The 26,750-nt window shown below is 52.2% G+C and overlaps 1 protein-coding gene and 1 long non-coding RNA gene across 7 annotated transcripts in view; one reads left to right on the plus strand and one right to left on the minus strand.

Annotated features, from left to right (window-relative positions):
- Positions 1 to 65: 65 nt before the first annotated feature.
- Positions 66 to 15,039, minus strand: LOC114900351. Its single transcript, XR_003794829.1, has 3 exons — positions 14,881 to 15,039; positions 12,972 to 13,218; positions 66 to 431 (listed from the first exon to the last, which is right to left on the minus strand). It is a non-coding gene; the product is annotated as an uncharacterized LOC114900351 (long non-coding RNA).
- A 633-nt stretch (positions 15,040 to 15,672) lies between these two features.
- Positions 15,673 to 26,750, plus strand: part of SLC66A2 (solute carrier family 66 member 2) — a 49,007-nt gene continuing 37,929 nt past the window's right edge. For 4 of the 6 annotated variants that reach the window (XR_003794828.1, XR_003794826.1, XM_029231371.1 and 1 more), the window contains exons 1-3: positions 15,673 to 15,728; positions 16,027 to 16,364; positions 21,317 to 21,450. Coding sequence is in view for 4 of the 6 variants with exons in the window: in XM_029231371.1 (XP_029087204.1) it covers positions 16,162 to 16,364; positions 21,317 to 21,450 (337 nt within the window). In the remaining 2 variants the exon portion in view is untranslated. Of the gene's footprint in view, positions 15,743 to 16,026; positions 16,365 to 21,316; positions 21,451 to 26,750 lie in introns of those variants that run through there. The other 2 variants (XM_029231378.1, XM_029231396.1) reach the window with 2 other exon arrangements.

The following is a 26,750-nucleotide window of genomic DNA, read 5'->3' on the forward strand; positions in this document are numbered from 1 at the left end:
ACCATCCCCCCCCCCCCCCCCCCCCCCCCCGCGACTTCCTAACCTTCCCACACCAAGCTCTGCATCCAGGAGACACCGGCTCCCCAGCCTCACCAGCCCCCAGCACTCGCCCTTCCCCTGTGTCCCGTCGTGTTTTTGCAAGGCTGTCACCCGTCTAATGGGGGATCCTGGAGGCAGGGGTGGGGATGGAATGTGGCTGCAGTCACCACACAGCCCAAGTTCGCACCGCGGTCCTGGGACCTGTGACCATCCATCTAGGAGGCTCGGCCATCTCTCCAGACCCCTGCCATGTCTGCTGTCAACTTTAAGATTAAGAATATTTATGCTCTGGGACTCCCCTGACGGTCCAGTGGTTAGGACTCCAAGCTCTCACTGCCAAAGGCCCAGGTTCAGTCCCCAGTTGGGGGAATTCAGATCCCACAAGCAACATGCTGCAGGGTTAAAAAAAAAAAAAAAAAAAAGAATAGTTATGTTCTGTGACCAACTCCAACAGGCTGCCAACACTCGCATCTCTGCTCTGATTTTATCGAAGATCTGGAAGGAAGGCCTCACTGTGACTTTCCCTCCCTCAGATGCCCTTTAGGCCTGTCTGGATTGTGGCTCATGGGGCACTTTATGAGTGATGTCCCAGGACCCTGTTCTTAGCAAGTACCTGCTTTGTTTACATGTCTGTACCCCTCTGTGGGGCAGGGCTGTGTCTGTCTGGGTCCTGCCAACATCCCGGGAGCCCAGCCAAGTGACTACGTGGGGACACCTGGTTGCTGAATGTGTGTGAAACACAGCCTTGCATGCAGAGAAACCCAACATCCTTAGTCATCATGAGAATGCAAATGAAAACCGCCACAAGATCCACTTCACATGCACTGTGATGGCTAAAATCAAAAGGGACAATAACAAGTGTGGACGAGGGTGTGGCAAAGTCCGAACGTCACACGCTGGTGGGAATGTAAAGTCGTGCAGCTAGTCTGGCAGGTCCATAAAAACTTAAACATAGAGTTACCATAGAATCTCAGTTCTACCTCTAGGTATGTACCCAAGGGAAATGACAGCATATGTCCACACAAAAACATGTACACAAACGTCTATAGCAGCATTATTAACACTAGTCAAAAGGTAGAAACAACCCAAATGTCCATCAACAGACGAATGGATAAACAAAATGTGGTCCCTCCCCTCGATGGAATATAATTCAGGCATAAGAAGGAATGAAGCCCTGACACATGACACAACATGGATGAACCTTGGGAACATGATGCTCAGTGAGAGAAGCCAATCACAAGAGGACACGTGGTTGGATTCCACTCATGTGACGTGTCCAGATTGGCAAATCCATGGAGACAGGAAGTTGAGGGGGAAGGGGAGAGACTGTGCCATAGTTAAGGGGTTTCTTCTTGGGGGCAAAAATATTCTAGGATCAAATCGTGGGGGGACTTCCTTGGTGGTCCAGTGGGTAAGACTGCGCTGCCACTGCAGGAGGCCCAGGTTCGATCCCTGGTTGGGGAACTAGATCCCGTATGCTGCAACTAAGAAGTCTGCATGCCGCAACTAAAGATCCCGCGTGCCACAATTAAGACCTGGCTCAGCCAAAATAAATAAATAAATAAATACTTAAGGTCAAATCGTGGCGACGGTTGCACAACCCTGTGAATATATTAAAAATCATTGAATTGGGGCTTCCCTGGTGGCGCAGTGATTGAGAGTCCGCCTGCCGATGCAGGGGACACGGGTTCGTGCCCTGGCCCGGGAAGATCCCACATGCCGCGGAGCAGCTGGGCCCGTGAGCCGTGGCCGCTGAGCCTGCGCGTCCGGAGCCTGTGCTCCGCAACGGGAGAGGCCACCACAGTGAGAGGCCCGCGTACCGCAAAAACAAACAAACAAACAAAAAAATCATTGAATTGTATACTGTAAATGGGTGGATTGTATCGCATATATACGTGAATTACATCTCAATAGGGTTGTTAAAGTTGTAACTTTTTTATTGAAGTATAGTTGAAGTATACAATATCGCGTTAGTTTTCGGGTGTACAGCAAAAGGCTTCAGATATCTACCTCTATCTCTATCCTAGATCTAGATCTATATTCAGATTCTTTTCCATTATAGGTTATTCAAGATACTGAATATAGTTCCCTGCGTTATACAGTGAATCCTTGTTGCTTATCTGTTTTATGTATTGTCGTGTGTATCCATTAATCCCGTACTCCTAATTTATCCTTCCTTCCCTTTCCCCTTTGGTAACCATAATTTTGTATTATATGTCTGAGTCTGTTTCTGTTTTGTATATACATTCATTTGTATTATTTTTTAGATTCCACATATAAGTGATGGCATATAATATTTGTCTTTCTCTGACTTACTTCACTTAGTATAATAATCTCTAGCTCCAACCATGTTGCTGCAAATGGCAATATTTCATACTTTTTATGGCTGAGTATCTATACCTCTGTATACCTATGTCTCTCTATACAGATCTCACATTTTCTTAAACCAGTCATCTGTTGATGGACACTTAGGTTGTTTCCATGTCTCGGCTATTGTAAATAGTGCTGTTATGAACATGGGTGTGCCTGTATCTTTACAAATTAGAGTTTTCATCTTTTCTGGATATATGCCCAGGAGTGGGATTGTTGGATCTATTTTCAGGTTTTTTTTTTTAAGGAACCTCCATACTGTTTATCACAGTGGCTGGCTGCACTCATTTACATTCCCGCCAACAGTGTAGGAGGGTTCCCTTTTCTCCACACCTTCTCCAGCATTTATTATTTGTAGACAGTGTGAGGTGATAACTCATTGTGGTTTTGATTTGCATTTCTCTAATAATTAACGATGTAGAGCATCTTTTCATGTGTCTGTTGGCCATCTGCATGTCTTCTTTGGAGAAATACAATAACTTTTCAAAAGCATGGCCGTCTTGCCACTTTTCTGTGTGGCAAGATGCTAAAAAGAGCTGTGAGGGCTGCCCCTTCCCTGGAGGGGCCTCTCTGTGTGGCCACCGCCTGGCCTGAGGTTCTTTCAGTTCAAGCTTCCAGAACAGCTTGACCAGGGCGACTAGCATCAGGTGTGCACAGCGGGCCACTGGGGAGGTGGATTCACCTGTGGGAACAAAGCCCTAGGCCCTCGCCCAGAGTGGGTGGAGGTAGGGGTGGGTGACAAGGGTCTCCCCAGGTGGATCTGGCGGAGACGGCCCAGGTCCACCCTCGGGGAGGCACAGCCTCGGGAACGCCTGAGGCTGAAGCCTGGCGGGCTCCCTAAGAGCGGGAATCAGGATGCTGCAGCAATTCCTCAAGAAATCAAACATACAGTTACCATATGAATCAATTCCACTTCTGGGTATAAACCCCAAAGAAGTGAAAACAGGGACTTGAACAAATATTAGTACACCATGTTTATAGCAGCATCATTCACAATAGCCAAAAGGAGGAAGCAACCCGTGTCTATCGATGGATGAGTGAATGGATAAATAAAATAATATATATATATTTTTAAAAAGGAAGAAAATTCTGACACATGCTACAAAATGGATGAGCCTTGAGGAATTATGCTAAGTGAAAGAAGCTGATCATAAAAGGGACCAATTTTGTATGATTCCACTTATATGAGGTCCCCAGAGCAGTCAAATCCATAGAGATAGAAAGCAGACGGTGGGTGCCAGGGGCTGGGGAGAGGGGGATAATGCATTAGTGTTTAGTGAGTGCAGAGTTTCAGTTTGGAAAGATGAAAAATTCTGAAGACGGATGGTGGTGATGGCTGCACAACAATTATGAATGTACTTAATGCCAGCGAACTGTACACTTAAAAATGGTTAAAATTACACCTGAAACTAACACAATGTTGCAAATCAACTGTACTTCAATAAAAAACAATAAAGATGATAAATTTGATGTTATGTATATTCTACCACAATATACATATATTTTAAGTACATCACCCCAGCTTCAAACCCTAGGCTAAGAATTCCAGGAGCTAGGAAACCTGTGACTCTCTTTCCCTACCCCTTTGTGTTTTTTAGTATGTGTCTATCTTTCTCAACTGTAATCTCTGTGGTCCAGTGGAAGCCTACTAGACATTCTCTGATAACCCTGAGAACCTAATCTCTAATGGAGAAATAGAATCTGTCATTCTACATCTAGCACCTGAATGGTTTTTCACCTATGCTGCCTAATTAGGGATCAAATTCTTAGTTCTGCATCCGTGGGGGACAAAATCATTAATATGGAAGCAAGAATCACTCAACAAAAATTCATTTTGTTAAGGATATTAAATTTCAGGAACTAGGTTCAGGGGAAAAATTCTCGAATGCAATTCATCTTGCAAATCTACAATAGGAGAGTATTCAAGTGTGCTGTGGAGCTGCAGAAATTAGATGATGTTTTTAATGGTGCAAAGATAGTTTGGGGAGGAAAATAGAGTCTAGGTAAGAAGTACATAATGGAATCAAAGACACAGACCACAAGAGCAGCAGCTAAATATGAAACAAAACTTTAAATTAGAAAAGTAAAATTTTAACTTTGATAGATGAGATTATAGGGTGACCGAATGTAAGAGGAAGTTCTATCCTGTGAGGCGTGAATGCCAGTGGAAGCGCCCAGATGCTCCTTTGATTCCATGTGAATGGCTTCATTTCTAAGGCCTTAAACCTAAGACGCTGCTGATTTTAAGATGCACCATTACTGCCAAGAAAGGGAGGAATGCTGCTGATTAGACGGTGCTGTTTTTTATTTTATATTCATTAAAAGAGCTTTTTTATAGTTATTGGTGCTGGGTGATGGATACATGGAATTCACTGTGCTACAATCTCTACTTCTGTGTATGTTTGAAATTCTCACTTAAAAATTCTGTAAGCAAAGAAGGGTTCTTTCAGGGTACTGATTTGGACAGACAGATTTGAGCATAGAATTTTTTGCTTCCTTTTATTGATTCTAAAATTGTTGCAATGTTTTCATAATTTTAACTTTTTTGTGTTTATTTTATTTTTTTTTTTGCGGTACGCGGGCCTCTCACTGTTGTGGCCTCTCCCGTTGCGGAGCACAGGCTCCAGACGCGCAGGCTCAGCGGCCATGGCTCACGGGCCCAGCCACTCCATGGCATGTGGGATCTTCCCGGACCGGGGCACGAACCCGTGTCCCCTGCATCGGCAGGCAGACTCTCAACCACTGCACCACCAGGGAAGCCCTTAACTTTTATTTTTAATGCAACATAATTAACTATTTTTTTAACGCACTATTTATTATGCAATTCTGGCCCCATTTACAGTAAGTTGCCTTTCCCAGAAGCAATTATCCTGAGTCATGAGGACTTCCGGTACTAGTTGTGAATTTTAAAACAGTGGCTCTCAGACCTGGCTGCACGATAGAGCCACGTAACATTTGTCAGCACTCTGGACGCCTTGGCATTTGTGGTCTTAAAGCCCTCCAGGGGTTTCGGTGTGTGAACAAGCGGTCAAAACTGCAGAATGAACAGATTGAGGAAAACAGAAAAGGAGGAACTGGCTTAAACCTCCCCAAAGGCAGAAAGGGTCTTCATTTTCTCAAATTTGGACATAGACCAATGTCTTACTGCCAGCTGTTTAGAACTTGAAATAAGATAGATTTTCGAAAGATTCTTTCTTCTGCCTGCTCAAATCTGCCTTTGATTTCTCTAGTGAGTTTTTCATTACAGCTATTGTACTTTTCAGCTCCAGAATTTCTTTTTGGTTTCTTTTAGGTTTTCTCCCTCATTACTGATAGCTCCACTTTGTTCACACATTGCTTTCTCAACGTTCTATGCTCCTTTAGTTCTTTGAGCATCTTTAAGGCAGTTGTTTTAAAGTCTTTGTTGAGTAGATCTGTCATCAGGTCTTCTTCAGGGCCAGTTTCTATTAATTAATTGTTCCCTTTGAACAGGTCATACTCTCCTGTTTCTTTGTATGCCTTGTGATTTTTATTTTGTTGTTGCTGAAAATTGGACATTTGAATCCAATAATGTGGTAACTCTGGAAATCGGATTCTCCCCCTTCCTCAAGGTCTGATGCTTTTTGTTATTGTTTTTGTTCTTTGCTTGTTGTAGGTCGTCTGAGCTGAGGCTCATCCTGAGGTGGAAACTTAATGTCTGCTCAGGTCTTTCCTGAGCCTTTCCTTGGGCATGTGCAGTCACTTTGTAATTTTCTCCTCTATGCAATTGTTTTTCAATGCCCTAGTCTTTAATGTCTGGCTTGAAAAGGGGAAAAAGAGAAAAACAAAGGGGGGTAAACGGGGCACTCGCGCTTGAAATCCACTTGGTGGGGGAGGGGTTTGCAACAAGGGGGGAGGTGTGGCAACAAGGGCCACCGGCCTCTTTGGCTGCATCTCTGCCATCCTAAGCAGCATCAGAGCACAGGTTCCTGATATTGGAGGACAAGGTCCTTTCGGTCCACCCTGGCTGGCTTCCGCAAGCTGCTCTAGAAACACGTGTATGGCCTCCTGCCACGTGGCTGAGGGTGGGACGGGTAGGTGCTACGTGCTAAGACCTGAAAGTCACCACAATTGACTGCAGTAACCATCCAGCGCTTCCCCTGGAACTTGTAAGCCTTCACCAGCTCTGGATTCCAAGTTAGTTACATCAGACGGCTTCTGTCCCTGCAGTTGTGGTCCAGGCGGGGGCCATTCCCGGTGCTTCTTGCTCTGCCATCATCCCAGAATCCTCTCCAACCTATAAACTTCTTTAAAAGCTTTTAAATACTTACTTCCAAGGTTGCCCCAACTCTTGCTCTGACCAGCCCAGCATCTGGTTTTTATTCTGCATTGGTCAGTGTCAGTGTTGGTGTTCCCACCACTCCAACAACTCCTCTCAAAGGCCACCCCAAGGAAAATACACAATGAAGAAACAGCTTTCTTTGCCGAGTAAAAATAAAATCAGCTCGGCTTTTTCCACTTCAGGAAAATCAGTCTCTTGCTGTCAGCCCCTCAGAGGTAGAAACTCTGGGGCTGGGGGCTGGCTCCTGGCCACCCCCCACCCCATGTTAGCATTCACAGGTACTTCTGAGCCTCTCAGTGGGCACCTGTCTGTGGCCCACAGTTGCCGTGGGAAGAAAAGAAAATCCAAAGTCTGAGTTAAAAATGAAGTTGCTTCTTTTCCAGGTAAACAACTTTATCACGTCACAATCTTCCGTTTTTTTCTGCCGCACCACGTGGCTTGTGGGAGCTTGTTCCCCAGCCAGGGATCAAACCCAGGCACCCCCCCCCCCCCCCCCCCGCCCCCCGTAGTGAAAGTGTTGAGTCCTAACCACTGGGCTGCCAGGGAATTCCCTGTCACATCACAGTCTCAATGAGGGACCTCAAGGAAACGCTTGCATGAGCTTTAGAGAATGTGTCCAGCTGGGCGAAAGTGTCCAGCTCTCTGGGGAGCCTCGGGTGCTTGTTCCAGGCCCAGCGAGGAGTGAGGGCCCAGGAAACTCTCAGGCAAGGTGGGGGGAGGGAGAGAGGGAAGGAGGGAGGGAGGAAACATTCGAGAAGCCTCTGGGTGATTGGTTGCAAGTTAATGCACACTTTGTATGTCTATTTTCCCTTTACTGTATGACTTTTCAGATAAAAAATTGTGCTTTTTGCTACTGGTCAGGTCACAGTCTTAAGAGGTAAGATACTTGAGGAAATGTGAATGACAGAAAACTTAAGTCGCCTGAAACGTTTCTGGAGCTCAAGCACATTAATTATCATTTAAAAAGCAGGCCACCAGGCAGGCGAGCAGTAGGGGGGTTCCGGGGGCCCCTGGAGGGAATGAGCATCCTGCACCCCTGCTTCCTTGGTGTAAACATGATGCTGGTAGAAGCAGCAGACACAAGGCCAGCATCGTGTGAGTCCATTTTCTGAAACGTCCAGAACAGGCAAAGGCATAAAGACAGAGAGCAGACTGCTGGTTTCCAGGGCTGGAGGGGGCAGGGGCTGGGGAGGAACTGCCTAAGAGGCGTGAGGTTTTATTGGGGGATGAAAATGTTCCAGAACCAGATGGAAATGGTGCTCCCACCACACTGTGAATGTACTGTATGCCACTGAGTTGTTCATTTAACAGAGCTAATTTTCTGTTGCATGAATTTTGCCTCAATTAAAAACAAAGAAGAGGAAGGTTCACAGGCAAAAGCGTGCGCTTCTGGAGTCGGGATCGTGCGTGTGTGCTGTGTGCTCTTGAGGGCACCCCTCAGCGTAAGCACTGCTGTTCTCGGCTGACTGGTAGTAATCTGCACCTCGAGCCTGCATTCTGCATCTTCTTTCCAGCAAGAGTTCCTTTCGCTGAATGAGTGAGTGGTGAACCCCGATGACGCGGCCTTTCTCTCCGCGAAGCCACCTCGAATTCACAGGTGATGCTGCCTCTGGACGCCTCCTCCATTTCTGCTGTCAGCCCTCACGCCCTCTGCTGCCGCCTCCAGCTCTGTCCTCGTCTTTCCCCTCCTGAGTCAGTCCCCTTTGCAGAGTCATGAACTTCTGCTATTAGAGCTTGTTGCAAACCACTGCTTTTTGTTTGTTTTTGTGCTACAAGAACTTGCATTCATTTTCAGTGGATTTTTAGCCAAACACAGTGAACAAAGGTCACATTCCAACTCTTTTGTTTTTATTTTTCATCTCACAGGTAGCTGAGATCTAATTACCTGGTTTGAATTTGAAATGGTTTCTATTCCAACTATTAACAAAGAATTTTGAGCACGAGACGCCTTCATTTGCCTTCTCTTACTTTCCCTGTGCTCACTGGCCACCTAGTCTGCTGGATAAACCAACTGCACGGAACTTCCATGTCACTTTTCAAAATAAGCGAAACCTTTTCTGGGTCTTTTGAGACTTCTGATGTGACCCCATCAGTCCTTTGAGCTCTGCACGTTGTTCACATCTGGACTGTTCTTTGTCTAGTAAACTGCACACGCTTATTCTGGTCTTTTCTTTTTAGATGTGATCAGACCTCATCTTTACTCAGTTTAATTTCACTAAGGGCTTTTTCTCTGCATGTTTTACAAAATAATTCCTTGATAAAACTTGTCACTATGTAGTTCCATAGCCTTCTAGCCTTCCTCTAGTCTTCAACCTATGAGCAGATTTCCCACTAGCATTTGTTTAGTTTCTTCAAACTGCAGTTTTACCCCCAGCTCAGCCTGCTTTTCAGAGAGCACCTTGTTCTGTACACACTTCCGGCCTCCCGCGAGGGCGGCCCACTTAACCAGGGATGTGACCTCGTTGCCACCGCGCTACCGGCTAAACTGCAGGCGTCAGGTCTGTGCAGCTCCACAGGCGCGTTTGCTTATTCACTTACCTTCGCTGCATGATGCTACCACCACCCGACAAATTTTAAGAATTGCATCATTTCTCTGAAGATATTTAAAAACGTTCGCACACCCTGCTGTTCAGTCGCTGGCGTCTTTTGCACTTTCTGGAAAGTGAAGTTCCCAGAAGAAAAGTGGCAAAGCAATCGATTCCTGACAAAGCAGTGAGGGTGCCGGGCGCCCAGGTACTTCATGAAAACCAGGCTCAGACCCCCGTGGGCAGCACCGCCAGGGCCCCCGGGCGCTGCTCCACTTGTGATTCTCAAAGGTCTCCAACACCAGCCTCTGCACCCTTGCTTCCTACTCGTCTCTTGGAGGCCGACGGGGCTCTAACTAGTTCCCAACCTTCCTACCACCCGCCTCTCAAGCTGGGGGCTTGCTCTGTAATTCGGGGCCCAGCCGGTGGTCTCCTGGCTGCGGGACACCCCCACCCCGTTCACTTTGCTCAGGTGGTGTCCCACCTCTGTGCTCGGGCAGCCGCCCCACGTGCTGTGTGGTCTTTGGTGTTTCTGCCGCCCTCCTGATTTCGCTGCAGGTGGAGTCTGCATTTCCGTGTAGGGGCTCCTCACTGCTTTGGGGGAGGGGACATGTGCATCTAGGCTGGTGCTCCGTCTGGCCAGGCCTGCGGCCCAGGAGCTCTGTCTCCATCTCACCAGGGAAACCTCGGGGCTTCACAACCAGGAGCCGGACAGGACACCTCTCAGGATGCACATCTTTCCTTTCCTGCTTTTAAAAGAATATTTTCTCCCCTTTGTTGTCCTTTTATCTTACTTTTGTGTGTTTGTCATTTAAAATCTATAGAGGTGACAGTGTTCTTGTGTAAGGCCCTAGCAGTCCATCGGCTACATGACACTCCTGCACAAAGGCTGAGGTGGGGGGCCCTCCAGCATGGGGCTCTGGAAGGCAGAGGCAAGGCTGAGAAGGGTGGTCATATCCTCAACCTTCGAGGATGTCCAGGGCCTGAGCTGAGCCCAGTAGAGGCCAGAGGAGACCTGGAAGGGTGATGGCCTGTCCCAAGCCCTGCGGAGATGGGACATGCGGCGGGTGCAGGGGCTGGAGCACAGTTCTGTGCTCTCTGCAGGTGCTCTTCGCCTGCAGAACCATTGTATATGGAGCAATTGCAGAGCCGCTGTGCTTTCAATGAATACTGATCCTTAATGAGAGGTGCCATTTATGTCTACCGCCTGCTCTGTGTTGGGCCGAGTGGCAACTCGGGTGGGCTTGCAGTGGCTCCACAACTTGGGAACACAGGTGTCAGTCTGGAAAGTCAGAAGTGGGCTGATATGGGTTGTTAGGGGCCATTGGTCTGGGGGTTTGTGTAGTATGGTTGACTGTTGTTAGATGCCATTTGGGAAGTGCTAAAGTTGTGGACACTTCAAAATTTGTGTGCGTGTTAGGGGAAGTGATGCTCCTTTGTAATGAACAATCCCTGTTCCAGTGGTTGAGCCCAGCGACATTCTCATTGGTGTCACAGTCCGAGGCCGGCAGGCAGGAACTGGGCCACGCCCTAGTGGAGCTCTCTACTACCTTGTTCGCACCTGGCAGGAGATGGCGAGCAAGGAGGGTGGGGTGGAGACTGGTGGGGCCAGGCACTTCCACCCATGTCACTGGCCAGAGGTCAGCCACACGGCCGCCCCGAGGCAAGGGGTGGGCCTGGGGGCCAGCAGTGAGCCCGGCCTCACATGGTAAAGGTACGAGCTCAGGATACATGAAAATAGACATTCGCCAGGCAGAAGCCAAGGCCGGGTCCATGATGCCCTGGAGCTGCCCTTCCCAACGGTCCAGCTCTGCAGCCTTCTACAAACCTCAGATGGGTGCTTTGTCCACAGCCCCTGGATTCTATTTTGTCTACATTCAGAGGCAGAATGAAGTTCTCAGAAACAACCGGTAAGCACATCCTCCGACAATGGGATGCATGGACCCTCGGGTGACTCTCAGCCCACGTGTCCTCATCGTGCCAGCTCAGCACAAGCCCTCAGCTTGGTGGTCTCAGTGACTTCGGTGAGAGCTTACCTTTCTTGGTGCCGTTTCCATATTCTCGACTAGTTCCAAAAATAGCACCTGTGAGCTGAGGAGAAAGTAAGAGCTCACACCTGGAGCCCATCTGTCTCAGCTAGAGCCTTGCAATGGAGCCCACAGGTATCCAAGAAGTGGCATGTGCTTGGCTCAAGGGCAAACGGGGGACACGTTTGGATGCCACATGACCCAAGTGTGGGACGTGGCCTTTCACTTCTGGGGTGAGGTAGCAATGCAGAAACTCACCTTTTCTTCTGGTAAAGTGAAGCCATGTATTTTTTTCAATTAGAAAAGTCATATAGGGAATACCCTGCTGGTCCAGTGGTTAGGACTCCGAGCTTCCACTGAAGGGGGCACGGGTTCGATCCCTGGTTGGGGAACTAAGATCCCGCATGCTGTGTTGCAGCCAAAAAATAAATATTCCCCCCCAAAAATCATATATACTCACTGTAAAAAATTTAAACCAGGGATTTCCCTGGTGGCTCAGTGGTTAAGAATCGGGGATTCTGCCAATGCAGGGGACATGGGTTGGAGCCCTGGTCCAGGAAGAGCCCACGTGCCGCGGAGCAGCTAAGTCCGTGCACCACAACTACTGAGCCTGTGCTCTAGAGCCCCTGAGCCACAACTACGGAGCCCATGAGCCACAACTACTGAGCCTGTGAGCCACAACTACTGAGCCCGCAAGCCACAACTGCTGAGCCCGCGTGCCACAACTACTGAAGCCCGCGCGCCTAGAGCCCGTGCTCCACAACAAGAGAAGCCACTGCAATGAGAAGCCCGCGCACTGCAACGAAGAGTAGCCCCTGCTCGCTGCAACTAGAGAAAGCCCGCACAGCAAAGCAACAAAGACCCAATGCGGCCAAACATAAAACAAATTAATTAGTTAAAAAAATTTAAACCACACAGAAAGGTATAAAATAGTCATATGAGAGATAAGTATTAAGAATTGAGGCTTTATCTGCTCAGACTTGTTTCCCATGCACTTACTCATATACGTGAATAAAGTACTAATGGTCTTGCTGACGCTCCGTCTTTTTTGCAGCATAAAAACAATTCCCTTGGGAGGGCGAAGGGCCAGCATCATTGCCTGAGACAGCTGTCCCTGTCACCCATCTGCTCACAGACCCGCGTGGTCCTCTTCCCTGTATTTCTGCTGCACAGGACATCACAGACCCCAGGCACAGTGTCGCTTGCGGAGGCTTATTTCTGATCCTCACCCAGCCTGACAGTCTCTGTCTTTTAATTGGTGTGTTTAGACCACTCACATTTAAAGTGATTATTGATATAGCTGGATTAAAATTTAGCACTTTATAATTGTTTTCTATTCATTGCATTTATTCTGTTTCCTTTTCCTCCTCATTTTCTGCCTTCTCTGGTTTTAACTGTGCATTTTATACAATTCCATTTTTATCTCATCTCTTGGTGTATTATTTATGGTTTAAAAAAACTTTTCTAGTGGTTGCCCTAGGGTTTACAATATATATTTTAAGATTATCTAAGTTCACCTTCAAATAACATATACTGCTTTATGTGTAGTGCTGGTACCTTATATGAGAATATTCCCCAATTCCTCCCTTACATCCCTTGTCATTCATTTCATTTATCCACGTGCTATAATCACCCAATACACTGTTACTTGATTGCTTTAAATAAACAATAATCTTTTAGATTAAGAATAAGAGAAAAAAAAAGATTTACCTTCATTTATTCTTTCTCTGAGGGTCTTCATTTCTTTATGGAGATCCAATTTTCCTTCTGACTAAATAACTTATTTTAACATTTCCTCCAGGGTTGGGGATTTCGCTGGTGGCGCAGTGGTTAAGAATCCGCCTGCCAATGCAGAGGGCATGGGTTCGAGCCCTGGTCCGGGAAGATTCCCACATGCCACGGAGCAGCTAAGCCCGTGCGCCACAACTACTAAGCCCGTGTGCCTAGAGCCCGTGCTCTGCAACAAGAGAAGACACCACAATGAGAAGCCCGCGCACCACAAGGAAGAGTAGCCCCGCTCACTGCAACTAGAGAAAGCCGCAGCAAAGAAGACCCAACGCAGCCAAAAACAAAACATTTCTTACAGGATTGGTCTGCTGGCAATAAATTCCTTGGTGCCACGTTTTTCTGAGAAAGTGTTTCTCCTTCGCTTTATGGATTCTATATTAGTTTCCAGTGGTTTGCTGTGACAAATTGCCACAAGCTGGGTGGCATAAAACTGCAGAGATTTATTCTCTCACAGTTCTGGAAGCCAAAAATCTGAAATCAGTTTAACTGGGTCAAAATCAAGGCGTTGGCAGGGCTCTGCTCCTTCCAGAGGCTCCTGGGAGGATTCGCTCCCCGCCTCTGCCAGCTGCTGGTGGCTGCCAGCATTCCTGCGCTGCATTACTCCAACCTTCAAGGCCGCATCTTCAAACCTCTCTGCTCTGTCATCTCATGGCCTCTGTGTGTCTCAAGTCTCCTTCTGCCTCTTTCTTATAAAGATACACGTGATGGCATTTAGGGCCCACCTGGGTAATGCAGGATAATCTCTGCATCGCAAGGTCCTTAACGTAATCACATCTGCAATTTCTTTCTTTTCACAGAAGGTAATGTTCACAGGTTCCGGGAACTAGGATGTGCTAGTTCTGGGTCTCATGTTTCAGACTGCACAGTTTGGCCGGCTTCTTTTGTCTGTAACACAGGAAGCCAGGTAACGTGCAGCAGCCGGCATGAGCTCCCTCCTTCTGCTTGAGCGATGGTTCTGGACCAGTGGGTGCCCCTCTACTCCAGACAGGTGGGGTTCAAAAGCATTACAGGCCCCTTCTGTGGGACAAAATCTTGGATCAAGAATGCAAGATTGTATGCACTTCGCAGGACTCTGGAGGCGCTTGCTGTCCACGCTCCACCTGGCACAGCTGATGGGTCCAGGGCAGCAGCTGGCTATGGGCTGGCACCACTTTGCCCACGTGCTCCAGGACAAACAGGGCCAGATGCAGTGGCCTCAGATGCTCCAGTGCGTGGGGAGGGAAGACTATATCCCTACTCCAACCTCCACCATAAAGAGGACAGAACATTCTGGAGCTCCAGAGCTCGGGGTAGGATCTGGCTAAGGAGGAACACCTACTTTTCTTCTCCAGCCTCTCCAGGACTTCCTTCTCCGCCTGTGTTTTATTTCCTTGTACATTTCTGGTGCTGTGTTCTTGGCCTTCTCTGGTGGATACTCAGAAGTACACTGGCCTCAGAGGCTGGAGAGGATGAGAGCAACCTGTGTTTCACGGAGAGCTCTCCTTATCGCCAGGCTCGTTTGGGAGTTGCTCTAAGTGAGGTTGTACCTGTTCTTAGGATTTCCCACGAAGCGTACCAGGTAGGAAGCTGGCTGGCCGGTTGTGTGCCCCTGGGGGACCCCCCTCTCTCACCCACCAGGCCTTCCCTTTTGGGGTGATTTGGGCTTGCTGTGGTGGAGGTGGGAGCCCTGGGGGAGCTCCTCTGTAGACAGAATCCTGGGGGCCTGCAGGCGGTCTTTTCTGCTCTGAGCCCGCCTGCACAGGGTCCTGGGCGGGCTGGCTGGCTTCTCACAGGGCCCTCCCTGACCCCCACCCCTCCCTCGCCCACCAGCATCTGGGTTCTGAGCACCTACCTCCCTCGAGCTCCCGAGGGCTCCCCTTGGTCAGGTGACACACTCAGGAATTCCTGTTTTCTCTCTCAGTGAGTGCTAGAGTTGTGCGCTCGAGATGAAGCACGTACCCTTCGCAGATCCGAGCTCCACCGGCCAGCACTGTCTTCAGTGACAAGGTACCTAACGCACTTGTGGACGGCAGTCCTGGCTGCTGCCTCCCTGGGCCCCGAAGTGGACCTTCAGAGGCTTCAGGCTGCGGGTGGGCTTTCGCTTGCCCGAGGAGTCGCGCCCCCGGCCCCCCCGGCCTGGCCGAAACTGCCCTGGCCCTCTGCAAACTTCCGAACGCCGCTCCTCAGGGACACGCCCCGGCTCAGGATGGGGAGCCCCACAGACCCGGGCAGACCACGAACGGTGGAAGGACCCCTGGAATCACGGGGCGCTCAGACCCTGCCCGAGTCCCCACGAGGGGGGCGTCCCCAGGCCTCGCGCTGACCCTCGGGGCGGCGACAGGACCCGCTCCTCTGCTCTCGTTGGCGGCGCGCCGCGTCTACAAGGCAACTCGCCGCGGGACAGATGGCGCCGGGTCCACGTGGGCCCCTGGCCCAGAAGGAGAGGCCCCGCCAGGCAGCGATTTCCTAACCAGGGCCGGGTGGGCCCACGGAGCGCCCTGGCCACGACCCACGACACCCGGCTTCGTCCCGGGTCCCGCCCCCACCTCCCCGCCCACCGGCGCGCTCTAGGACCCAGCGGCGCCCGCCCCTCCGCCCGGCGCGGGCGGGGCCACGTATTGTGACGTCACGCCGAGGCGGGGCCCGGCGCTTGGACAGACAGAAGGAGGGTGGACTGACCGCTGGGAACCGCCAGCGCGGGTGAGCCCGGCGGGGTCAGCAGTGTGCGTGGACGCGAGCGCCGCGCTGGGCTGAGCGTCCACCCCGGGCCGGGCCCCCTGGGCAGTGTCTACCCTCTTCCCCCCTCCTCCCATCCCTCCGACCCCCAGGCTGTGCGACCCCCTCCCCCGGAACTGAGCCCCCACCCCGAACTGAAAGTCCACCCCGGGCCGGCGCCCCGGAGGAGGGGGTCGTGCCCCAGCCGCGAGCCCGGCGGTGCGCCCCCCATTGGGCGTGGAGGCCCGGCCCGAGTGCTTTACCGCTTTTCCTCTCTCGCCAGGCCCCGCGACGGAGGACGGCTCAGGGCAGCGGCGGCATGTGAGGGTGACAGCGCGCGCGCCAGGAGCCCGAGAGCGCGGAGCGCGCGTGGGCCAGGTGGACGTCAGCCTGCCGGCGGGGCCGCCGGGCGCTCGGGATGGACGCAGAAGGTTTGGGTTGGCTTTTGGTGCCGCTGCAGCAGCTGGTTTCCTGGGGGGCAGCTGGGGCCATGGTCTTCGGAGGGGTGGTGCCGTACATCCCGCAGTACAGGGACATCCGGAGGACTCAGAACGCCGAGGGCTTCTCGACCTACGTATGTCTGGTGCTCCTGGTGGCCAATATCTTACGAATCCTCTTCTGGTAGGTTGAGGGCTTTCTTACTGTGGGGTGCTCCCAGGGAGATGGCTTTCTCCTTTTCTGGGTGAGGCCGGGGGGGCGGAAGTGTCTGCACTTCCTGGGAAGGCGCTGGTGAAATGGATGAGACTTTTTCCCAGGGAAAATGGTGGGATTGAAGTGGAGAAGCTCACATAATCTGGGATCTGCGTCTTCATTTTCGGTGGCTCGTACATGTACTGGATGCTCGCCCAGGGCCTTTTCTGTGGTGCTGTGTCCTAGGACTGGGTCCATGCCCTTAGGAATTTGGGTGAGGTTTGGGGGTAGTGGAGAGAAAACGAAGGGAATTAATGAATACCAGTAACAGAAGGTGGTCAGCATAGGAAGGACAAACCACTGGCCAGTAAAGGCTCTCAGGAGGGAACCAGACAGGAAGGAGTGCTGTGGGGGTGGTCTGCCTTGAAGGGTGGTCCCTTCCTGCCTTCCGCCTTGTGTGTGCGGGTTTGTTTCTGTTTGTTTTTTTTAACAGTAAGTCAACTTTCTGGATAATACTTAAGAGACTGTTTTTTTTTGCTCCTCTCAGACCAGCTTCCTCTTATTATCATTTGCATTCTGGTCAGGAACTTGAAGTTAATTTTAACAGTTGTTGAAGCCAGACATAATTGGGAGGGTACACTTTCAGAGGAAGTGAAAAGAGGTCTTGCGGCCTCACTGTAAGGCCAAAAAAGCCTGCAACTTTCCTTCCTTCTAGACGGTCCCAGGCCCCTCTGTGAGCACAGACAGGACAGCCTGGGGCCGGGCAGCTGGCTCCTTCTTTTGACTTTTTGGAGTAATCGTGCTTTCTTGCTAATTGAGTTTAAGTCAGCCTTACTGAGGCGTGATTTACAGGGAAGAAAATCACCCGTTGCACATGCGCAGTTTGATGAGTTTTGGCAGATGTCCCCTCTGCAGTCATCAGGGTGTGAGTCCCCTGAGTCCAGAAGTTCTCTGGTCCTTCACCTTCTGTCCACCTGGCCTAAGGCAGCCCTTGGTCACTCTCACTGTGTTTTTGCTCAGTCTGAGGTTTTAAAAGGTGAGCTGGTGAGTCGACCCCTTCTCCTGGAAGAATTTGTCACACCATGAGCCCTGTCTCTGGGTCAGTCCGCTTCTGAAGGAGGGGTCAGAGGGCGCTTATCTTTTAACTTGTTTAGCACAAGTTGAAAAACTGCATTTGAAGACTCCTCCTTTCCCTGTGGCTGAGGATAGCACTCGCCCGCTGCAGCAAGACTCTCCCCTTCCCTCTCTCAGCTGCCCCTCACTAGGTAAGGTTGCACAGAAGCAGGTCCCAAACCATAATCGTGTGTGACACTGCTGTCAACCCTGAGCACCCTGGGTGTGGCCCCCGGAGCTCCCAGCCCAGGCCTGGGCGGTAGGTCGGGAAGCAGCATTTCCTTTAGGCAGTGGCAAGTTTTCTCGGAGGAGTGGCGGAGGATTGGCTGAGGTTGCATTTCTTACGGGAAATAGTTCCTTTGAGAGGTCTTCCCCCCAGCCAGGCTTATCATTCAGAATTGCAAAAAGAAAACAGGACATCTAATCCACCTCTAACTGTCTGTTTCGGAGAAATCAGAAACTAAACCGGTTGCTTGAATGCCATCTCGTCAGTGTTTCTGGGTTTAACAAGCAAGCATTTGATGCGTTGGGACTGGAAGTTCGCTCTCCATTGTAGGGCCTGAGCCTTTGAGAAGGAAAGAGTCTTTGGTGGAATTCTGAACTTTGTGCACTGGCACGTCTATTTCTGCACATCTGATTGCCCCTTTCGCACAGCATCAGCTACGTGAGCTGGCCTGGGTCCTCCGTGAGTTCAGTGGCTGCTGTGTGAACACACAGGGCTGCCCTCAGCCTGGATTCCAGAAGACTGTGGGACCCTATGGGAAGAAGGGAGGGCTGGCAGAGGTCTCTCCTCCAGGATCCCTCTGACCTGGGGTTGTGCTTTCCCTGTGTTTCACACCTGGCAGTACTTTGTAGTTCACGTGGTGAAGCCCAGCAGACAGGCCGGGCTACGTCTACGACTTGTAACAAATACACGCGTCTCCTCCCACGTGGTCCCAAGGCCCCACTGCTCTGAGGGTGATGCCTGTGCTTCCTTTCCTTCCTTTCTCTGGAGCCTCCAAAGCCCCTACTCCTGGGTCCCCTAGCAGCCCATTTGATTTAATAGGTTTTTGAGGGTTTCCCATGAGCCAGACACTGGGCAGATGCTGCAGGGTTAACGCTTCAGCAGAAGTGCTGTATGGAACGTGCCAGACACGTGTATATGGGTGATGGGTGGTGGGGAGGGGGAGAGCACCGTCTGGGAGCTGTGGTGGGCTCCGGGTGGGACGAGAGCAGTGATGGACTTGGAGGAAGTGAAGAGTACGTTTCCCAAAGCTGGCTGGGAATGCAGTCTCTGGAACTCCAGTCTGCCTGGGAAGCCGCCCAGGGAAATGTGTGGTGTGAGGCATGTGAGAAGCTCTGCAGTCCTGGGGGTCGGGGGTAGGGTGGGGGAAGGCTGACCAAGCTGTAGAAACCCGGTGTTTCTGTAACTCACGGAACTCTAATGCCTTTATTTCTTGCGATTCTTCCCATCCTTTTGCAGAACCAGCATTGAGCAGATCATACAAAATGCTGACGTGCAGGATTTGGCCTTTGTGGTGTCGGAAGCCAGAGGGTGGAGTGATTCTGTAAATGAGAAGGGGAGGGAGGGGGCCAGGGTGCAAGGACGGTGCTGCAGGGCCATCTGACCCAGGGCCTAAGGCATTCACAGAGCTAGTTCTCCAGCCCCATCCCTATCTGATCAGAGATATGGTGACACTGTACCGGAGACGGAGAGACGTGGTGACATTGTATTGCAGGTGTAGTAAAATTGTATCGGAGATGTGGTGACACTGCACCAGAGGGCTAGTGACAATCTGCTACTCGAGAAGCCAGTCAGGGAAGTAGATACACAGCTTTTCTTCCAATCGTGCTTTTCTCTGCTACTTTGAAGACGCGTAGAAGGTGTTGCTTGTGGGAGCTTTTGCTCAGGCTCGGTGAGGCAGTGCACGCTCTCTGCGGCGCGTCTCCCTGGGAGCGAGACATGTGCACTGCACCGGGGGACGGCGCCTCCACTGGCTGCTCCAAGCAGCAGGCCGCGCGCTCGTCTGCTGGGCTGTCCTGTCCTCTGCTGCAGACCAGGCTTTGCCAACTGCGTTCTCAGGGCGGGGGAGGGAGAGGCGCCCCATGGCCCCTCTGCCAGCACAGACTATTAGCGTTAAAGGCAGTAGTTTAAGTAACTTGGTAGGTGAAAAATAGTGTCTTTCTATTTTAATTGGCTTTTAAAAATCACTAATAATGTTGAGCTTTGTGTCATATTTGTTTTGTCCCTTGTGTATCTTCTGTGGAAAGTTGTGCTTTTTGAAATTTTCTGTCTTGTTCAGCCTGTCCTCACCCTAAAAGCAGTTTAATGTTCACTCTGCCCCCCTTACTTCACTGTAAATACTGAATTTACCTAGATTCGGTTTTCGGTGTGTGGTATAAGGGGAAGCACAAACCTTCATCCCCCGCCCCCCCATTTTTCTAGTCATTGTTTCTGTTGAAAATAATGGAAGTGGCCTTTATTACATAAAGGCCCACATCCCGCGTCTTCAGCCTTGTCACTAACTGGAAATGAGCTTGGTCCCTAGACTGACTGACTTTTTGTGATGCCCGCCCGCTCGTCTCCCCAGCCTGGCGCAGAACCTGCTCTGTCTTCTCCTCTGGACTATCTGTTCATTAGTCAGCCCCCTGGGGTCAGTCAGGTAACCAGTGGGGACTAGTTCCTAGAACTGCTAGAAACGTCCTCAAGCAGCTGTAGGGTTGTGTCCGCACTTTACGGAAGAGATGAAGCCCGGAGGTGGTGGGGCACAGCGAGAAGGCCGGGGGGCAGCGTGCTCCCCAGAGCCAGCCTGTGGCGGAGCGTGTGTGTGGCCCCATCAGCCAGCTGTCGGGGACCCTCTCCTTGTAGGGGCGGGTGTGAGAGCGAGGCCAGGGGAGGTGGGCCGGGCCGTGTCTCCTGGTTTCCAGGAGAAGCTGGAGATCAGACTGCCATCCAGGACCTCCCGACTGTGACCTGTCGGCCACTGACTCAGGCTGGGGAGGCCCCGTCAGGCCGCGCTGCGGCTGGTACCAGCAGGATCTCTGCTCCGGAGCAGCCAGGCTGCTTTGAGGATGCTCTGCCCGGGCCTCGCCGTAGAGGTGACACTTCTGCAGGCCAGTTCTGTGACGCTGGTGGCCACGTTTGAGACCCCAGCTGGTGTGCGGAGGGCAGTGCTGTGACCAGCCCCTGGGCCGGGGTCTTCTGATGGGCCCAGCGGTGCCACTCACTGGGCTGTGGCTGTGGCCTCCAGGAACTCTTGGCCGAGCTGCTGAAATGCTCAACACACTGGAGGAAAGTCAGCAGGAAGGCCCTGGGGCCTGTGGCTGGGAGGGCTGGGCGGGCTGGGGCTCGGAGAAGAGAGTGGACGTGGAGGCGTCCATGCGGGCCAGCCAGGCCTGGTCGGGCATCAGGGCCTGAGGCTGGCAGTGCGGACCGTGCCCTGCCTGCCGTCTCCTCTTCTCTGGTGAGGGCTGGGTGGCCCGGCCCCCCACTGCTCTGCTCACACTGGGGGCCGTGCTGGCCTGCAGACCCCACTCCCCACGGCCAGGGGCCAGGGCTGCCGTCGGCCTCCAGACTCTGGAACGAGCCCTGGGGAGGCAGGTGTTCCAGCACCTGGGCTTCTCACCTGGCGGCGGCTGGGCCTCTGCAGGAGGGCGACGGTCAGCTGGCCGGACTGGGGGTGGGGGGGCGAGGGCAGGAGACCCACTCCCACCGGCCCTCGGCCCTGGGAGGGTCGCAGCGGCTCCCAGGGGGGCCTGCAGCACGTGGAGCAGCCTGCCCGTGACTCGGCTCTGGGGGGCGGTGGAGGCCCGGCCAGCGCCCCCCTGACGCCGCGGCCCCTCCCCCGCAGGTTCGGGAGGCGCTTTGAGGCGCCGCTGCTCTGGCAGAGCGTCGTCATGATCCTGACCATGCTGCTGATGCTGAAGCTCTGCACCGAGGTCCGCGTGGCCAACGAGCTGAACCTGAAACGCCGGGTCTTTGCAGGTTGGTGACCCGCAGCTTTGGGGATGAAGCCCAGCAACTCGACGAGCAAGGCTCGGCTGGAGCTCTCGGGGTGGGGGGCCTCCACCCAGCGCCACCCCAGCAGCGCTGGCTTCGCCAGGTGGCACGGTGTCTGTCGCGACACCGGTGTTCGCAGTCAGCCAAGTGACACCGTATCGTGTGAAACTGGAACTCGGGCGAGTTACGACCTGTTCTTACCGTGTCCCTTGCTGTGGCCGTCGTCACGCGGGCCCCTCAGCTGGGGCAGGAGGGCGGCACTGCTGGTCTGTTTCTGATCAGGCCGGAGCCAGATGTTTCCTGCAGAGGCGGTTTTATCTCTGACCTTGTGTGTGGCTTGTGCACCAAACACAGCCTCTGTTTTTCCCGTTCCCTGTGGCTGAGTCAACCGGCATCTTTCTCACATACCTTGTTAAACATTCACCCGACGTCATGCTCTGTGGGTCTCGGGTGGGCACGCGGGGTCCACGAGCTCGGGCAGGCGAGCCCCATGCTCAGCCCCTACAGCTTTTTGCTGGCTCAGAAGATAGAAGGTGCTCCTCCTGGTTTTGCCTTCTCCTTTGAAAATGTTTCTTTCGAGCCAATGTTCTGTGTTCGACCGCGCGGGCTGGTGGGCTTCTCTGTGCAGGAGGGTTGATGCCGTACTTCTGGTTTTTCTAATGACTAAGTCTAAGACCGCTCTCTCCTTCGACTTTGTCTGAGAATGTGGGTGTGTGCGATCTCAGCTACTGCTTAGAGAAGCGTTTTCTCTGGAGTTTGTTTAGTTCTGGGACTCCTGCAGACTTGAGGTCTTGCCCAGCTATTTTTTCCTTGGTGGTTATTTTCTCTCCCTTTGAGCGACTCCTCTCCTCTTGTGTAGCTTCTGTTTCTAGAGTGAGAGTGAGTGTGTGCTAACTTCAGTCTTTGTAGAAATGGGTCAGCCTCAGCTCCGATGAGGAGCCTGGATCAGTTAGGGTCACTGAGATGATAAAGAGGATCACCCGCCACTCTGTTTCCGGTGTGTTTTTGCTTTTTCTCTCCCGTTAACGCCATCCTCCCAGCTGTGACTCAGGAGATCCACCAGACGTGGTGCCGCTTGTACCGCTGCTCTTGCCTAGAAAGCAGGGCTTCTGGATCCTGGACCCCTCATGAGCTGAGGAGCTGGCTCTTAACTTTCTCTGAGTCGAGGGCTTTCTGCCCAAGCGGCTTCTGCCCCTGCCCTCTGTGGTCTGTGCCCTTTCGAGCCTCCCCTTTAATGGGTGCAGGATCTCACAGCCGAGTGCAGAGTGGGCCGCGTGGGGTGGTCAGTGGTGTGCATCTTCACCCAGGGCGGGCGGAAGGCCTGGAGAGGACACCCGGTGCCCTGGTGGCGTAGTGGTCCTGCCCCTCAGGCTCTGCAGCAGGAGACCAGTCTTGTGACCTTGTTTGAAACTGTGCGTGGGGCGTGAAGGCGGAGGGTGCCAGATACAGCAGGTGTTGAGGCCTCTGGGTCACGCGGCAAACTTAGAGTTTAACGTTGGACATTTGATAGCAGCTCACGGTGATGGCCGGTCTGCTGGTGCACGCCGGCCCTGGTGGAGGGAGGACTGTGCCTCCTGACCTCTGGGCCCCCTCCTGACCCCGGCCCTCCCCCACTGGGTCCCCTGTGGCCTCAGGGAGAGTTGTCTCCTAAGCTCCGCCCACACTGGCTGAGAGTCTGAGCATTCAACACTTGAATCCAGATCGGTTTACATGTTTCCGTGTCTACTGTTTATGAGACACACAGGTCTCACCACCCCACTGTGGGAAGCTTTTAATGAATGTGTGGGTTTATTTCCTTTCATTTGCCAGAAGTAGGCGGGTGGGCTGTGAAAAAGCCAAGCGGTTCGGGCCTGGAAGCTCTGAGAGCCCGTGGGCCGCTCTGCTGCGGCCCCCGTCTCTCCCCCCACCCTCCGTGGCAGGTGGCTGGCCTCCGCTTCCCGACGTGTCAGCCGAGGCCTCGGGACACAGACTTCTTGGGGAACTGACCATGCACATTACAGTAACTCTCCAGGAGAGTCTGGGGAGCTTTGTTTCACGATTCTCATAGGATGGCCAGGCAGCCTAAAAAAAAGCTTAAATATTTTCCAGGTATCTTTTATAGAGGTTTGCAGTTTTGAAGGTCACTAATTCAACTTGAAAGTTAAGGTTAAAGAAACATAGATGGTGGTGAGGAGAAAAATCAGGTTACTTAGAAAATTAAATATCTAATTTGTTATCTGAAGAGCAGCATGTGCTCATTGTAGACATTTTAGGGAAGACAGGATATACAGTAAGAGTAAAAAGCCTTCCGTCCCACCACCCAGAGGTGACTACTTTGAACATTTTGGTATAGTTTTCCATTTTTTTCTTTTTTCTTTGTTAGTCTCCTATCACAAAATTGGGATCATTTTCAAAATTAGGATCAAACGTTTTCAAACCTCTCATTCCACTGGCAGCTTTTCCATGCCCTTGTGTGTAGTGGGGGCAGGGCCAGGGGTGTGGTCCCCCTCCTCGGGTTGTCCCAGCTGAAATGGCATCCACCGAGACCACGTGTTTCAGGGAGGAATTGGCTGGAGACACTAATATGCACCTGCTGTTTAACTGTGAACTAGGAGTGAAGTGTGGTGTCCGTCTCGAAGGTGCTGTGTTTTTCCTTTTTCGCTTTTTATTGTAGAGAATTTCAAGCACGTAGAAGTAGGGAGAGTAGCATAACGGAGCTCCGTGTGGCACCATAACCACCTCCAGACCCCGTTCACATCTTTTTCCTGCAGTTTCTGAAGCAAATCCTAGTTGTAGCCTCTTTATAGATAGTCTGTAACGTATCTCTAAAGAAATCGTCACCCATAAGAAATCAATGGTTCCTTATCATGAAACCACCATCTGTGTGTGAGTTTCCAGCTGTCTTGTCCGTTTCCTGACTTTTTGGCCAGTTTGTTTCCTTAAATCAGGATCCAGCACACACTGTGATTGGCTGGTGTCTTTTTGTTGTTTTGTCTTTTTAATCTATAGGTTCTCCCTAACTCCCCCTTCTCCTTGGAACTTATCTGTTGTTGAAACGGGTCGTTTGCTGTGAGCTGAGCGCTTCACGCCCAGCACAGGGTCAGCAGACCAGCAGCAGTGTTCAGAGCGAGTCAGGCCCACGGGATCTGGACGGAATCAGGCTGCTGAACCAGGTCTGTCTGGGACGCCCTGCAGAGAACATTTTAAAAGATAACTGGACCCAGGTCTGGCCCTTTGTCTTTGCAGGACTGTTGCGTCCTTCCTCTGGGAGGTGTGGCTGTCAGCTGGCCCCTCTGGGTGGTGGCAGCCACGGGGGCCCAGGGCCCAGTCTTGACAGTCAGCCCCAGGCCACCAGCCCCAAGGCTCCGCCGTCTCAGCTTCTGTGGAGAAACTTCCCCACAAACGCTACTTGGTCTTCCGACGGTTTGATTTGTAAAGGAAGGCAGGTGAAGGCCTATATTTGCCTCTTTTCAAAATTGGTTCCCAGCACCTTGCAGCGATGAGCACGTTTGTTTGTACATTATCCTGTGTTTCATGAGGTGGAAGCCCCTTTACCCACCTCTTGCCAGGGGGAGCCTCTGCCGCTGGCTCTTTTTTTTTTTTTATAAATTAATTAATTAATTAATTTTTGGCTGTGTTGGGTCTTCATTTCTGTGCGAGGGCTTTCTCTAGTTGCGGCGAGCGGGGGCCACTCTTCATCACGGTGCGCGGGCCTCTCACTATCGCGGCCTCTCTTGCTGCGGAGCACAGGCTCCAGTCGCGCAGGCTCAGTAGCTGTGGCGCACGGGCTTAGTTGCTCCGCGGCATGTGGGATCTTCCCAGACCAGGGCTCGAACCCGTGTCCCCTGCGTTGGCAGGCGGATTCTCAACCACAGCGCCACCAGGGAAGCCCTGCCGCCGGCTCTTGATCTTTGACCTTTGGTCCTGTGGACCCCAGACACTGGTGCGACAAGATGCTCTGAGCTTGCTGTCCAGTTTCCTGCCCCAGACCTGCAGTCAGCCAGGTGTCCGAGGAGCCTGGTCTGGAGGTTTCCCAGGAGACAGAGTGCCCCCTCCCAGGCTGGCCCTTCACGGGGCCCTGGTCGGCTCTGATCTTCCCACTGCAGCCCAGGGACCCAAGAATAACAGAGCGTGGCGTCTCCACCAGGCACCTCCCTCATGGCTCCTGGCCAGGTTCCGTCATGAGGCCGGCCGACAGCGAGGCTGCTGAGAAGTTGTTTCCTCGGGGATCCTCAGGGCCACACGTTCCTCCCGCCAGATTCCCGTGTTGTACTGTCACTAAGAATAGTGCCTCCCAATGGGTGTGTCACCAACCGGCTGCAGGCGTGAATTCACCTGAGGTTTGCCCCACATCTCAGCACTGGGGTGGCATTGGCTGGGGAGGTGGACGGGAGGGGTGGCTGCTGAAGGGGACAGGTTTCCTTGAGAGGTGATGCAAGTTCTAAAATACCGTAGCGGTGGTGGCTGCACCACACACCAGTGGGAGAGTGACTTTTTTACGGTGTGTAGTTATAGCTCAGTAAAGCTGTAAAGAACGTTGGGTGGGGAGGGTCACGCACCATCCTGAGATTGAAAGCTGAGGACACCCCCTTCCCCAGGAAGACGTTTATCCACAGACCATCCTGCATTTTCAAGGGCTCCGTTGTGTCCTCGGACATCAGGCTACGATCCTGCTTCAGTTCAGCCCACTGCCCTGAAGCTGACACAGGGTCTCCTGTTCCCGTGTTGCCTGGACCACCATGATAATACTCCTCCTGGTCTCGCGGTCGCCCGGTCCCCCTGTAGCCGTCATCCCTTCCACCACACACAGGCACCGTTGCCCCCGCGTACTCTCTCCAAGGTGCCCCCAGCAGTGAGTCTCAAAGTGTGACAGGGCTAAAGCCCCTGGGGCAGTTGAGGGCCTGCCTCTGGTCCACCCCGCAGCCTCCTGCTGGCCACCAGAGGCTGACTCTCCCGTCTCAGCTCTGCTGGAACTTCTGCCTTGTCATCTCTGGTTCCTGTCTCTGGGGCTGCTCGACGAGTGACCCCAAAACTTGATGACGTGAAAGGACATTTTTGCTTCGGACTCCACAGTTGGGCTGTTTGCTCGAGCTCCTTTCTCACTGTCTCATTCACTCTCTCCCGTCCCCCCCTTTCTCTCTCTCTCTGTCTCTCCCTCACTGTCTCTCCCCCTTACCCCCTCTTTCTCTGTCTAGCTCTCTGTCTCTTGCTCAGTCTCTCCCTGTGTCTCTGTCTCTCTCTGTGTGTGTCTCTCTCTCTCACTCCTCTCTCTTGCTCTGTCTCTCCCTCTGTCTCTGTCTCTCTCT

The sequence above is a fragment of the Monodon monoceros genome, unplaced genomic scaffold (genome assembly GCF_005190385.1).
Source record: "Monodon monoceros isolate NGI ecotype Baffin Bay Population unplaced genomic scaffold, NGI_Narwhal_1 Super_Scaffold_1, whole genome shotgun sequence".
Taxonomy (NCBI): Eukaryota; Metazoa; Chordata; class Mammalia; order Artiodactyla; family Monodontidae; genus Monodon; species Monodon monoceros.